This window comes from Cyprinodon tularosa, unplaced genomic scaffold, assembly GCF_016077235.1.
Source record: "Cyprinodon tularosa strain WSP-4 unplaced genomic scaffold, ASM1607723v1 ctg386, whole genome shotgun sequence".
NCBI lineage: Eukaryota > Metazoa > Chordata > Actinopteri > Cyprinodontiformes > Cyprinodontidae > Cyprinodon > Cyprinodon tularosa.
The window spans coordinates 342,336-358,481 of record NW_024039103.1 but is presented as its reverse complement, the minus strand read 5'-3'; the positions used below and the strand labels follow the sequence as shown (position 1 = coordinate 358,481).

Genomic DNA, 16,146 nt, shown 5'->3' with positions numbered 1-16,146 from the left:
ATCAATATTTTATTTGAAATGGAAAAAACTTTATTTTGTTTTCCTAGTTTCATACAGAACATTCCGTTATAAATTTCAATCTCTATTTTTTTTAAATAAAAACTTCTTTTTTCAAATAAAAAAACATTTGGCCCCAATTTAGTTCCATACAAAGTCCTGTCTAACTGACAACCCAAGCAAAGAACCCACAACAAATCCAGACTCAAGGTAAGCAGAAGAAAAAAAATCTTTATTTTGATATCATAAAGTTGCTTACTTTAAGACAACCACATCACATTAAGAAACTAGAGCGTGGAAAACAAGAGAGAAAAAGGACAACGAAAGCAAAATATGATTATACACCGTCTCATACACTGTCTTTTGTTTTGTTTAGGGCCAATAAGGGTAAGAAGGTGACAAAGAACAAAGAGTTGATTGCACATACAACTTACTGTTCGTCCAGTCAGTTTTGTTGGAGGCTAAAAAATGATCTAGAGTCTTATATACAAACAGCAGCTCGGATGGAACAAACGGCACATAGCGATCACCCTATGGTACATCTGGAAACCTCCCATGCATTACAGCCACCGGTTAGATCAGGTTTGAATTAGACTAATTTTAACGTAAAATAGTAATATAACATTGGTGTACAGAGATTGTTTAAGTGATTAACAAAGAAAAAAGAAAAGCACGATGTATTGTTTTAGATGCATGATGCTGCATATTCCCATGTTTAAGAACAGGCAGCTGAGCTCATAAACTTCACTTCAGACTAGAAAAATAGCACTTACAGCATAAAATTATGTGGGAGCCATCCAAACGATAAATTACAAAACAGTTTATGTACAAAAACCTTTGTGATATCAATGAATAAAAAAAAAAAAAAGAAATTAAACTTTCTTTCTGTGAATGATATTGTAACTACAGTGCGGAGGCAGTAGATGTATTTTCTTCTTTTCAACAGGAGGTAGAATTGCCCTTTAATCTTAAATTTTAAATCTTATAAAGTTAAAGACATTAGGAAACAACACGTACGCTCATTGAACCAATAATCTTTAGGTAAAAGCACACTTTAGAGAATGATTCAGTTTAATTAGAAATAAAAAATAGAACAAAAAAAGCCAGCATTCTTCTACAATAAGGGGTTTGTTATAATCTTGATAAAGTCGGTCGTAAGAAAGAAATCACATTTCGCAAATAAATTCAGTGTCTGAAGCCAAAGAGGTGTAGAGATTAAAGCTCTAAAGTTAGAAGTAAGAATAAAACATCATTGAATACAACTCAATTAGAATAAAGAATGAGCTAAGTTGGACTTTAAAGCCTAGTCAAGCTATTTTTTCACCACAAGATAGCAGCACACACAAAGGGCTGGTTGGAACAATGCAGGCCTTGATTTCAAAATGAAGCAGAACACATGCCACACATGTTTAAAACCTTCCAAGTCATTTTACAGGGGGTCATAAAAGAGGCTCTTAAAGTTTAAATCATACCCAAGAATTTTTATCTGTTTAACCTTTTAGCCTCTTTAAAATAATGTTTAGCTCTGAGCTGAAGCATAAACAGCAAAGGGAGGACCTCCGCTTGCAGAGTTTTTGGTCACACTGACCTTCGCCCATCCACTCTCATTATAAAAACAGGTCAGCAGGGCCAAAGTGGCGTCAGCGTAATGCTCTGTCAGTAGATCATTCCCCACCTGCTCATTTTTCACTTTGAATCCAGCAGACCCTTTAGAGGGTAAGTAGTACAAAAAGCTTTGCTTCATCACGTGCACATGGAATTTTCTATCATTCTCTCCAATAACGAGACTCAACCAATTTCTCCAAGTCTACAAATTCCTTAGATTATAAACCATACAATAACACTAGCTTTCCCCTCAAATCATCCCTCCAAAATATCCTCTCCACTCTCCCTTTCAGTTACACGCCCGACTGTTTTCAATCTTGTCTTCTTTCTTTTCTTCATCTGGCTCGTCTTCTTCTTCTTCTTCTTCTTCTTCTTCTTCTTCCTGTTCTGTCTCTTTCTCGTTGGTTGTCTCTTTCACACTGGAGAACTGTTCAGTGGTGCCTGTCTCTTGATGATCTGAGGAGACAAGACAAAAATCAAAAAGTGAAGTAAAATCTATTTTTTCCTTCTCCTTTCATATTTATCCAGTGTTTACCATGGATTACTTAAGATAAGAAAAGCAATTGAATACAAACTATCAAACGTTTTTGGCTTAACTGAACTGACATAATCATGTGTAGGATTGTCCTTAGCAGTCCAGTGTATTAGTAAAGTTTTATTGAACAGCCCAGATTTCCATCCTTTTTTCCCCTTTGCACTGATACATCTAATGAAGGTTTCTAGATGCGACCCTGGGTCAGTCAATACTTCTGATGACCCACTAAATGATCAAAATGCAGGAATTCATCCAAAATTGTGGGACGGATGAAAAGCATTAACACAGACAAATTAACCAGACTCCCTTTTCTTTGTATCAAGTAGGAGGCCCTACCTCCCCTTGGACCACACATCTATTAAAGCAATATAACACTGATAGAGACATTACCAGTGTGTCAAAAGTACACAAATTTGTTACTTAAGTAGAAGTAAAGATACTGTAGTTTGAAAACACTCTGGTAAAAGTTGAAGTAGCTTCTAAGCCTTTTGAGTTTGCAAGAAAACGTAGTCTCTGTTATGACTAAGTATCATCTTGCCCCGTTTAGAGCCACCTCTTGGTTTCTTTGCTTTTTTCTATGCAAAATAAAGCTAATTAGAGTCAGAATACCCGAGTCTGCATACCAATGCAGCCTAAATTATTTGGTTATCGCTGTTTATATCGGTCTATTTAGGCAGATCAAACACTGCATATAATCCAGTGTTCGATTCTCTCTCAATGGTTACTTCAGAGAAAAGCTCTTCTTTCATAACCAGACAGTCTCCCTCCTCAAAGCTTCTTGGTGCACTTCAAGGACCACATCAAATCCTATAACCTTTAAAAGTCTATATTCCCACACTCCACATATTTCATGCTTCTCCATTAGTTTTACATGTACAGCATTTGGGCTCAATGTTTGAGTCTGTTGATGTACTGGAGATTAAATGATCTGCACTCATTATGGGTTTGGATGAAGGTGGTCTTTAAATGTTTGAAAAGAAGGCAAGAAAAAGTTTGTGTTTATGCATGGTTTAGCACTAAGTTTCTTCTGTAGGCTTTAACTAGTTTTTTAGCTAAATGGTTACCCTCCAAGGACAATAATAACCTTGGTAGTATCTCTATTCTTCCACTCTGAAGAATCTGTTAGTTCAATCTCTAACGTTCTGCTCTCTCTGCTTTTTCTCATAGTAGCTTCATCTCGTCTGTTCCTGTTTGGCTGTGACTCCATCCTGGAGAGAAATATCAGCTGTGCTGCTGCCATCAACACCTTTGTTTATAGATGTTGGAGATCGGCCTGTTTTTCCAGTGTAGTCCTGTTTCTCTGACTGTTACTGGCTGGATGTGCTCTCTTCATCCTCTGACATTGGAGCTGGCTCAGAGTTCTGCCTGGCTGTGTGTTTCCTGGATGGGGCTGCCTTGTACAGCTGCTTTTTGTATCTCTGCTTCTGTCTCCTTGAACCCCACTCGGCCTCAGCAGATGGCCGCTCACACTGAGCCTGGTTCTGCTGGAGGTTTCTTCCTGTTAAAAGGGAGTTTTTTCTCTCCACTGTCGCTATAAGCATGCTTAGTGTGAGGGATTGCATTCGTGTCAATGAGTCGATGCAATCAACTGGTTTTCCTCAGATAGAAAACTTTGAATCAATTTGACTGTATGATCAAAAGGGTTGTGAATTGGCGCTATATAAATAAACTGAACTGAATTGAATTTATTATGGGGGTTATAAAAGACCCATCTGAAACTGAGATGTTTGAATTTCAGAATAAAGGCCAAACCTTACAGATTGTTAATATTTATATATCAAAGCAACTGTTCCCTTAAATTTGTGTTTAAATGAGATGCTTCCGTTTTTAAATTAACAACACACCAAAATTTTTTAATCTAAACTAATAGATTGTGTAAAAAAAAAAAAACATCCCAATCATTGAAGGATTTCTTTTTTTTATGTCTGAGCAGGCTTTCACAACACAGAGGGATTTACAGTCTGTTATCCAGACAGAGCAATAATTCAGAATGAAATGTTACTGTCTAGCTCTGATGTAACCAAGATTATAAAGATAGAATTTTTCATTCTAAAGCAAACCAAATATATATAAAAAAAAAGGTTCAAGGTCCAATAAAAAAAAGGCCCTCTGTAAACTGAGGTTCCATACTCAGAGATCAAGTATTTATTATTTTGTGCCAGTTTAAAAGATTTAATTTTAGAAAACAAGGCCTGATCATGACCTGCTGTGAAGATTATCCTTTCTGCTTCCAAGGATGGCTTCCTCTATTGGTGTGGTTCACATGTCGCTTTAACTACAAAGCTTAGAGGGCAAATAAAAGAAGGTTTATAAAGCTAAACTTTGACTGGTCACGATCTCAATTAGCAACTGGTCAGGACAGGTTTAAATGGATTTAATGAAGTACAGGAAGAAAATATTGTGGATATACCGTAACTGAAATAAAACTTCAGTTTTAATTTGAGATTAAACCTTGAGTTCAAATGTCATTTTATAACTCAATAATGCAGGAAATTTATGGTAGAGTTATAACGAGACGGAGGAAGGCTGGAAAGAAGGAAAAAATACAGTAAAATACAAATGGCGGGCTTGTCAGCCACATAGTATTATTTACCAGATTTGTTTTTCCTATTTGCAGCAGTGTTTCCCAACCTTTTTTGACTTGTGTACCGCTTTGGGCATGTTTTCTTACCATGAGTTCCCTTTCGATCAATATTATTGATAATTGTCCAAAAGTGGAACATACAATAACTGATTATGAAATAAAAACTCTTTTACTCTTTTGAGCTTTTAATTCTTAGGCATTTTATTATTTCCATCTCAAATAAAAAACATCAATATGTTCCCTGGAAGTTAGTAAAGAATCAAAATAAATACAAAATAAAATGATTATAAACCTGTATGTATAAAACTGGAGCTCCTCTGAGTATCTCACTTATAATCAAATTTAAACCTAAAGAATTGGAAATGAAATACAGAACAAAAATTATAGTCAGATTGACTTAATTAGTTTCACTTTGTTTCAATGAAGACACCCAAGCTGCTTTGATGAGCTTTGATAGCTCATTGAGAAAAACAGCTAAACCCAGGCTGTTCTTTACTTTTACTAAGCCAAAACAAGGCTTTATTTTTTTGGTCCACTCTATAAAGCCTCAAACTCAATGCTAATTCTGACATTTTGAATTAAAAAAGCTTCTTGGATGGGAAGCAAAACATCTTCAAAATTGAAAACAAAGTCCAGTGGATTGTTTTTTTAAAACTTTTTTGGAGCTCCTCTACTTGGTTTTGACATTTGCCAAAGCTGAAGGTGAACTCAAAAATATAAGAAAAAATTGGGTCCTTACAAAGCAAAATAAATTCAAGTCCTATTTTATTTTACTACCTAAGAAATCAAATATTTTCCTGTACCCCGTGCAATGCACTCATGGATCACTAGGGGTACGCATACCCCCGGTTGGGAATCACTGGTTTACAGGGTCTATATTTGACAACTAATTCTTGCTTATCCTTCATATCTGTACAGATAAGTAGCAGTAGTGTTCATCAGAACATGGTTGACCTTTCCTGCTTCTGTCTCCTTGAACCCCAGTCGGCCTCAGCAGATGGCCGCTCACACTGAGCCTGGTTCTGCTTGAGGTTTCTTCCTGTTAAAAGGGAGTTTTTTCTCTCCACTGTCGCTGTAAGCATGCTTAGTGTGAGGGATTGCATTCGTGTCAATGAGTCGATGCAATCAACTGGTTTTCCTCAGATAGAAAACTTTGAATCAATTTGACTGTATGATCAAAAGGGTTGTGAATTGGCGCTATATAAATAAACTGAACTGAATTGAATTTATTATGGGGGTTATAAAAGACCCATCTGAAACTGAGATGTTTGAATTTCAGAATAAAGGCCAAACCTTACAGATTGTTAATATTTATATATCAAAGCAACTGTTCCCTTAAATTTGTGTTTAAATGAGATGCTTCCGTTTTTAAATTAACAACACACCAAAATTTTTTAATCTAAACTAATAGATTGTGTAAAAAAAAAAAACCATCCCAATCATTGAAGGATTTCTTTTTTTATGTCTGAGCAGGCTTTCACAACACAGAGGGATTTACAGTCTGTTATCCAGACAGAGCAATAATTCAGAATGAAATGTTACTGTCTAGCTCTGATGTAACCAAGATTATAAAGATAGAATTTTTCATTCTAAAGCAAACCAAATCTAAAAAAAAAGGTTCAAGGTCCAATAAAAAAAAAAGCCCTCTGTAAACTGAGGTTCCATACTCAGAGATCAAGTATTTATTATTTTGTGCCAGTTTAAAAGATTTAATTTTAGAAAACAAGGCCTGATCATGACCTGCTGTGAAGATTATCCTTTCTGCTTCCAAGGATGGCTTCCTCTATTGGTGTGGTTCACATGTCGCTTTAACTACAAAGCTTAGAGGGCAAATAAAAGAAGGTTTATAAAGCTAAACTTTGACTGGTCAAGATCTCATCAGAACATGGTTGACCTTTCCTTTGAATAATACACCCAGATCTAGGTCAAATATCCCAAAATGGAATGGAAGGATGAGTTAAAGTCCAATAAACCAAATTTCAATCTTAGCCCACAATTCCAAGGTTTTTTTTTTTACTTAAAACAAGACATGCATAAAAAAAAAGAACTCCATAAGCAAAGTGAAGCATGTGGTGGCAGCATCATGCTCATAGACTTCCTCAGATGGAGCTGCTCTGTTTGTCCAGCTGGATACTGGATAAAATGTTAAATAGGAATAACTTTAAAAGAGGAAAATTAAAGGTTCAAATGACCGATTCAGAGATAAATCAGTCAGAAAATCTGGAGGGGTCACTATAAGAGGTTTGTTGAGAAATGTCCTCACAATCCTATAGAAAGATCATCCAGATGTGTAATGATAAAAGACCCTTTACAATGACTTAATGTTTTAATTTATTAAAAGGGTGACTCAACAATATATAAACTTGATCATTTTAATAATATTTAACTTTTTTCTTTAAAGAACAGATTTTTTAATTGAATAATTCTATTAAATTTTAATTTTCTAAGAAGTAAAAATATTTGGGACCTTGCACAGCTGGGAATGTAAATAAACATTTAGAAACAAAATAACGTGTATTCTTTAAGTGTTTACTGTCTAAAGTTAAATGAAAAAAAAAATATTGAAATTTTCAATGGTTATTTTTAAAGGTTTTTTTCTTTCTTTTTGGCTTCTAAGGTTATTTAAATACATGAAAAACATACCAGCAGCAAAATGTGTATTTAGGCATATTTTTGTCTTTAAAAAGTAAACAGAGTCGTCTTTGTCATTGACTGGATGCTGTCTGCAGGTCTTTGACAAAGACCATCCCTCTCACCGGCAGGTTTGGTGGGAGATGCCTCATCTCCCTCCTCTCCCTCCCTGTGGTCCTTATCCTCGTCTCCTTCACAAGGGTCTTCCAAAGAATAGACACCTAGTTTCCACATTTGGGCTTCAGCCATCTTCTGCACAGCTACACACAGACACGCAGGGAGACCACCACACAAACACATGGACACAGACAAGGGGACAAAGGGATACGGTGATTTGGTTTTACCACGCTTCAACAGTTAGTAGCCCCACAGTGGATTCTAAGTATGAGCCAGGCAGGCGGAAAGCACAGGCACAGAAAAGGCAGAGCGATAGCAAAGAAACAAGACTCCACACTGAATTTTTAAAATTTTTTTCATGCCCTTTTTTTTGGTCTGTTTAATAAAACTACTTCTAGATATTTCTACTTCTTCTCATGCTCAGTAGCATGCTTTCCAATTCATTTCTCTCTCATTTATCCAGTGATACGATCTCACCTACTCCTTACTGTTCCTGCAGGTCACCTTTACTGCTCTTTCTAGCATTCTTTCACACCCTCAGCTGCAGATCACAGCAATAAGGTCACTTTTTTACTTAACTGTGAAAGGTTACATAACAAGAAATGTTCCTGAGTTCGCTCTCTGTGTCCCTCACTGTGCTGACGAAGGGCAGATTTCTGGTGCAGGAGCGAGCCTTCCTGACTTATTATATCATCACTCTGCACACCCCAAGACATATATTTAAAGCATCTTGGACGAAGCAATGCTGAAAAACACTTATTTTTTTCTTACATTTAGCAAAGACACAATGAAATCCTGCATGGATTGTGGCCATGCATGATTTAATATCAGTGTGTGTTTGTGCCACAGCTGTAAAAAAAAAAAAAAAAAAAAAAAAAAAAACTGACCGTAATCCTGGATGATCCTGACTTTCCTAGACTCACACTCAGTGACTCACAGCTGTCACACTCTAATCTGTTTCTCTAGTATCTCCCTGTCCCCCACAAACCCAAACTATGTTTTTAGTACATTTTAAAAGGACGTTCTTGCAGGAAGTCGTAATGGTGTTCGCAAATAAGTAGTCGGAAAGTTGGAAAGCCATCTGGTTATGCATAATATTATCATTTTTGAAGATAACGGAAAACCTAGGTGGACAAAACCTGCAGTGAAGCAAGGTAAAACAGAGAAGGGAATAAACATAAGGATAAATCACAGCTCACACAACCAACACCTGCAGAATTACCGCTGTTGTACAAACCTTTGAGCGATGGTGGTTCATAGACATACTGATGCACACGTTTTGGTTTAAGCACGCCATTCTCCCCCACGACCCACTGTAAAGAAAGGGATAAGAAGATTAACCCAGATTTTTTTTTTTACACTTTCTCCAAAATCATCCCCTAAACCAATCCTAGCTACTGGGGGGGAGGGTGTCCTTAGTTTGTCTTTGGCTTAGAAATGATTTTTGTTAAAATAAATATTCCAAGTTTGTAAAGCAAAGTTAAATTCAGTTTTTCAACCTGCAACCTGCAATTATTCACCTCTATTCATCATTGCGATTGTGAGTTACAAGGACATTTCCCACCTGCATTTAACCCATCCCTTAGGGAGCAGTGAGCAGCGCCTGGGGAACATTCTGCCTCCTCCGTTCATGGCTTTATCCCTACTTTCTGGAGACGTAGTCCTATTAGCATCTTAATGCAATGACCTTCAGCTAGTAATTAGGCAATACACATTTGAAATTGAGGAAGCCTGGATGTTGAATAGATGTACTAATTTTTCAGGTTAGGGTCAGAGTCCGACTCAAGTAGAAGGAGTTTTGGAAGAACCCAAATCTCCCAAAGGACCAAATGTGTATTTGTTCAGCTCTCTAATATTGCGTGTCTTCAGAGAGCTGATACTTGGCTCTGAACCACCTCAAAGCTTTTCATGTTCAGTTTTTACTTTTTCTACCAAAAACAGCATCCATAAACTACACCAACAGCAACCAACCCTCAGAGGACAAGTCTAGAACCTAAGGCTAAAGCTGGTAAGACATATTTGCAGAATGAATGCCGACTGCTGCATCAGCTCTTATGGCGCCGGCAGTTTATTGGAAAGTCTAACCTGATAAACTGAAAAGACTTTACATCTATTATTTGACCAAAATTAAGCAAACACCACGACAATAAACTATACAATTAAAAAGAAAAGCAACATAGAAAAATATTTTAATTCAGTTTCACCCACAGCATTGTTCTGGGTGCTGTGATGACCTGAGTATTCAGTCTCCACAAAAAAATAGAGAGAAGAGTGATTTCCCTCACAGAACTGCCTGGATGAACTGAATCTGAACTCCCTTTAGCCAATCATAAATCACAGATGTTGATATGCCGCGCTGCTGTATTTTTATTTATTTTTTTCTAATAATGATGGCAGTGAGGGAAAACTGGAGGTGTTAAATCAATACTTCACATAAATTCTATCAGCAAATTCGTCCCATACAAACATGGTGTCTCTGCAAACAAATGCTTTAAATTACTTATAAGTATATACATATCTTTCCTTCCTCCTCTTCTCATCTGAAATTATTTCTGATTCTTTTTCTCGCCTTTAAATCATACAGTTGGTTGACTGGCTGCAAAAATCATAATACACCAATCACAAACCGGACTTTCCCCCATGAAAGTCAGTCGATAAAAACCTGTGACGCCCTTGCAGCACTATGTCATTTCTGTATTCTAATATCTACTCTTGAAAGGTCTTCTAAAACAAAGTTTGTGAAAATAAATTTTCAGTCTTGTGCATTCTTTCTTTTTTTGTTTCCTTTTCTTTTCCATTTTTATTTCTAAAAGAACGTTTATAAGTACAGAATTGTCTGTAAAGTTTAAATTACATTTACTCACATAATGACAACACATCTTGGGTTTTTGATCATAATCATGCAGTTTGGATAAGCAGGGTTATATAACAAAAGGTTCACAGCATCATCTGACTGACAAGGAAGGGGAAAAGTAAAGGATAGATGATGATCTAAAAACCCTCTAGAGTAAAGCTAAGGTGGAGACTTCTCCTTTACCTGATGAGCAGACTGATCGTCCTCAGGGGATTGGTCGGCTACTCTGAAGAGTGTGGCAGGTGTGGGTCTCCTGCGTCTAATCTGTAAACACACAAACATGAAGGGCAGCCATGAATAAATGAATAGTCAAAGTTGCTGATGATGTATTATTAATAACCGGGTATATTAATTTAATGAAGAAAAAATGTTGACAGTGTTGACACCTCATGCCAGTTGAGGACACACTGGGTGCTCTGACTTCATTAGCAGAGTTGGCCAATGAATAATAAAGTGACAAGCTTTAAAAGAAGAGAAAACAGCAAACAGTGAAGCAAAATATTCATTCGAATCTCAGTGATCCAATAGGGACACTTGGTTTTAAAAGTTAAACTAATAATTCAACTTTATAGCTCTTACAGAATTTACGTTAATTTTTTGCCATTTGACACTCTAATGAAAAAACTATAAAAACAAAAATAGGATCTTTGTATTCTTCTGCTAAAGCCTTTATAAAAGCTAGTTATCTGTCTTCATACACAACAGCAATGCATGGGCCTGAAGAACCAGAAGCCTGCCTTAGAAGCGCGTTAAAAGATAATGTGTAATCACTTTAACTTTGGTATCTTTAACTTTAACTCTCAATTTTTTATAAAATTATACAAAACAATGTGTTACATCTTTAGAACAGATCAACCCAGAACTATTATGGAAATATCTACAAACGGATCAAATGACAAATTCACTGGGTAGCAGTTAAACTCTTAATAAGAATCTAAAGTAATTTTATAATCAATCAGTTAATCAATTGATTAATTAAAAGTACTGATCAAATGTTGTTGTTTTTGTAGGTAAAGAACCCGCTTAAATTTTCACAGAAAAATGAAGTAACTAAAAATAAATGTATTGCTTAGCATGTTCTTCCGGCTAAATTAAGGCTCATTGACATAACTAACATGTTTCCATGGCAGTTGCCTTGCAGCAAGAAGGTTTTGAGTTTGATTCCTGGCCCAGGGTCTTTCTGCATTGAGTTTGCATGTTCTCCCTGAGCATGTGTGAGTTCTCTCTGGGTACTCCGGCTTCCTCCCACAGTCCAAACACATGACTGTTAGGTTAATAGGCTTCTCTGAAGTCCCCTTAGGTGTGAGTGTGTGTGTGAATGGTTGTTTGCCTATGTGTTGCCCTGTGATGAACTGGCGACCCCGTCCAGGGTTGACCCTCGCCCCTAGCCAGCTGGAGATAGGCAGCAGTACCCCTCGTGACCTCACTTGGGATAAGCGTGTAAGAAAATGGATGGATGGATGTTAAACTTACCAGATGTGATTGTTTATATGAAAAAATATTTTGATTTCTGTAGCTGCCAATATTTTTTAAAAGTTAAATCAATAGCAGTCTTCAAACAATGTTCTTGCATATTAATTAAGGATGCACGATATAATCAGCTCCCTATCAGTATCGGCCTTAAAACTGAATATCGGACATCGGCCACCAGACCGATATTTAACTCGATATTTGATCAGCTTCTGAGTCTAAAAAAAAAAAAAAAATACTACTTCTTCTTCTTTCTCAAAAACGTCTTAAAAACTTATAAAGATGAGAGAAAAAATATTGATACATTAAAATATCACAATATCTTCATATGCTGATATATTGCGCTTCACCTCGTAGACGTGAAGGACTGTTTGCTTCTTAGGACTCTTACAGTAGCTATTTTTAAAGTATACGTGACAGCAGTGAAGCTGCAGTAAAAGAATGGGCTTAAACTGAAGCTAACCGGAAACATAAACACTAATGATGTGCCGTGGTGTTAACTGAGCATATCATAAAGAATGGCATGTGTGTCAACCAATAGCTAAGAAGACTCCACTGAACTCAAAGACAAAATAAGAACATCCAGTTTGCATGAATATGTGTGTGTAATCAATACCAAGAACTTAAGGAAAATGTTGCTGTTCTTAGTAATTTATTTGGAAACTATGGATGTTGTTCTCATTTATGTCCTTATTGGTACAGTGGATGTTTTCACTGAATTGGTTCTGATGCCTATCGGTTTTTGGTAACCTCTCAGTGCATAATGGTTCTGACATGGCCATCCTTAGAAAAATTGTTTGTCTCCACCACTGCCTGGGAAGGAGGCAAGTTTTTAAAGTTTACAAGCTACTGCTCTCAGGGATTTCTCTAGGATTTTATCCTTGTCTTTGAAAAAATCACTACAATCATTCTTTTTTTTTTTACTGAAAATGATGCTGCAGGGTTTTTTATCACTTTTGGGTGGCCAATGGGATTCAGCTTCTAGATGTAGCCTCTGGTAACTTTCTTTTGCTCCCAGGACTCCTAAAGCATTTTTTCTTTCTTCAAGAGTTTTAGTTTCTGAAATTGGTAATTGAAATTATAGAACTTTTATTATCTGTGCGTTATGTGATGAAAAAAAATGTAAAAATGATAATGTTGGCCCTTTAGCTTTTTTATCTCTTTCTCCCCTCTTCTTTTAACATAAAATGCATCAGGAATTATAATCAACTAAAACATAAGTGGCTGCTCAGTGGGGCAGTGGGTAGCACTGCTGCCGTGCAGCAAGAAGGTTCTGTGTTCGATTCCTGGCCCAAGGTCTTTCTGCATGGAGTTTGCATGTTCTCCCTGAGCATATGTGGGTTCTCTCCAGGTACTCCGGCATCCTCCCACAGTCCAAAAACACAACTGTTAGGTTAATTGGCTTCTATACAGTCCCCTTAGGTGTGAACTGTTGTTTGTGTTTGTGTTGCCCTGCGATGGACTGGTGACCTGTCCTGGGTGTACCCTGCCTCTCGCCCATTCACTGCCGCTCATGACCCCACTCAGGATAAGCGTGCTAGAAAATGGATGAATAAAACATAAGCTTAAGAAAGTCAGTTCTCACTAAGGGGAAAACATTTAACAAGCCACTCTTTCAGCATACAGGACGTAACAATTTTCTCCTGAACAGATAAGCTTGGGTGGAGACTAGAATGTTTTATGCATTTTAAAAAGAAAGGCTGTTTATGGAGGTAACTACCTCACATGATGTCAAGAACGAATGAATAGCGTCTAACATCAGAAAATAAAAAGCGCTTAGTTAAATGGAACCTGCAGGTGAAACAAGAATGTTATTGAAAATGTCCTCTGTGGAAGAAGTCAACCTTGGCAGTGACACGAGCGACTGACATGCACCGCTGTTTATGGCATCACACAGTTATTGTAGGAGGGGAGTTATCCTGGCTCTATTTTGTGTGAAATGGCTTCATACAGAGATGTTTGTTTGTTATCTTTCTGTCCCATTCAGTGCGTCATAGCAGTTAGGGAGTGTGTTGCCAAAGCAGTGGCTTTTTTAGCAGCGTGCTGGACACCCGCCCCTGTCCTATTCAGCCAGAGTAATCAGCAATGGATTTCAGCCACGTTTGTGACACCAGACACGGGCTTTAATCTCATCATGCAACCTCCAGCTTTCTCGTCTCTCCTGGATGTCACACACTATCCGTCTCCCTCTTATTCTCCTATCATTTCCATCGCACTTTATCCCCTGCTTCCTCTATCCTGTTTACATCCACTTCCATCCTTCATTCCTTGACAGTGACATTACCCTCATCTTCTTTCTACTTTGCGTCATGCTGTAACTGCAATCATGTTATTTTTCCCCCTGCACCCTGACACATCTGTTCCTATGTTTCTTCATTTTCCCTCTTCAGTGTCAGCGCACATCCATACAAGACTTCATCAGACACTTCCGCCTCTGTAGTGGGGAGCTGTGGAGGCCTGGGGCGTCTTGCAGCTAAGACACCTGCCCGGCACCTGCTTCCTGCCCCGAGGTGGTCAAGATGTGATAGTAGACACCAAGCCTTTACACAACTAAACACAGTAGTCCAAATTAATTTGAGCTACTTAACTTGGAAAATATTAACAGAAGCAGCATTAATCTGTGTTTTAACAGCTTCAGATCTCTAAAAACACTAGATAAGCATCAGCTAATAACCAAGAGATACAAGGATTTGAACAATTAACACTTAAAAGATAACTAACATTATTTAAGCTTCTATCAGTCACGTATGTTTAATGTAATCCAGGGGTCACCAACCATTTCAAGGCTGAGGGCTACTTCATGGCTATTGAATCATAGGAAGGGCTACCAATACTGACCCATGAACAAGAGGGGTCAGGGTTCCCCCTTAACTTCATCCATAATAAACACATTTTTATTGTTAACTTTTAATTTCTAATTTTCCTTTAAACATTATAATTTTAAAATCTCTATAAATGCTAAAATGCCCTATATGATTGCTATGATGAAATGCTCTATAAATGATTAAAAAGAAGAGTCACAGAATCAAATAAAATTTCAAACTTAGCCCACTGCTGAGTTGCTGTTTTCAGAAGGCGTTGAGGGCACCCCATGTGGTCCTTGAGGGCCCCTTGGTGCCCGCGGGCACCGCGACGGCGACCCCTGATGTAATACTTCTTATAAAGTGCCACAAAGTGGTATTGAGGGATGAAAATTATTTTTAAAAAGCTTTATTTCACAATGGTTTGATTACAGCAGACATCAATCATGGTTCTAATCTGATAATATTAAACTGACAAAAAAGGGGGGAGAGATTTTATGTTCATTTATGTAAAATGATAGAGCTGACAAGGTATTTATGTTTTAGAGAAAGGACATGCACCAATGATGGCGGTGCTGGTGGTGACATCTCAAATGTCGAATGACATAAACAGTCAGTGAATCTAGTACTTTTCCAGCCTTAAAACCACCCCACTCTATCTGAGTTACGTAATATCATATGCGACTCCTCAGCTACGACAACACTGGGACACGGCATGTGGGATTACTCCAGCTATGCTTTATCGCTCCGTGCCCTTCCTCCTCTACATCTCTTAATCCCTTGTTCCCAATCTCTCGGCCTTTCCCAGTACCACCAGCAGCAATGTTTTTGACCATACCAGTTAAAGCAGACTTGCACAATTCCAGGCTGCAGTTGTGGTGTTTTTAACAGCTTTAGAGGAGGTAACGTTAAAAGGAGATGATTTGATTTAATTATGGATAATGAGTTAATTTAATCTGATTGGTGATGCTGAATGTAACTGTTTACTTTGCTCTTAATACACAAAATGATTACCTTTTCTTTTCATCCGATGTAAGTTTTTAAAGTTGTTACAGTTGCCCAAAACATCTTTCAATACTAACAACTGTCTTGCCTGAAACAGGAAATATTCAAAATGCTGTGGAGCTTTTGCATCCTTCTCTTACCTGATACAATTGTACAAATAAATATTTTTGATTCTGTGCAACTTCTACGCAAACTACAGTTTTAGCTGCAAGATTCAAATAAGCAAATTTGCAGGGAAATAGTAACTTAGTAACTTTATTTCAGTTGAAACAGATTCACAAGAGGTGTCAGATGTTGTGTTAGGAAACTTTATAATCTGAAAGGTTCTGCAAGAAAGTAGTTATTTAACTAGGTTTATGCATTTAAAAAAATCCCCTCTAACAGATTTGCTTGTGCATTTTAGTTGAAATGAAATGTCACAGTAAAGAACAGAACATTTTCTTAGTTGATGTATGATTTTAAGGTTCCATTTTTTGTGCCCAAAACCCAGAGTCAGGCTTTTGAAGAGAATAGTTCAACTTTTTAAGAACCACCATAAATTAGAAGC

General features: G+C 37.2%; 1 protein-coding gene across 1 annotated transcript in view; it reads right to left on the bottom strand.

The window, feature by feature from the left end:
- Positions 1 to 207: 207 nt before the first annotated feature.
- ppp1r1b (protein phosphatase 1, regulatory (inhibitor) subunit 1B) overlaps positions 208 to 16,146 on the bottom strand; it is a 33,250-nt gene continuing 17,311 nt past the window's right edge. The window contains exons 2-5 of the mRNA XM_038297336.1: positions 10,507 to 10,587; positions 8,707 to 8,782; positions 7,478 to 7,612; positions 208 to 2,058 (exon numbers count right to left, since the gene is read on the bottom strand). Coding sequence (XP_038153264.1) covers positions 1,892 to 2,058; positions 7,478 to 7,612; positions 8,707 to 8,782; positions 10,507 to 10,587 — 459 coding nt within the window. The 3' untranslated portion in view covers positions 208 to 1,891. The remainder of the gene's footprint in view (positions 2,059 to 7,477; positions 7,613 to 8,706; positions 8,783 to 10,506; positions 10,588 to 16,146) is intronic.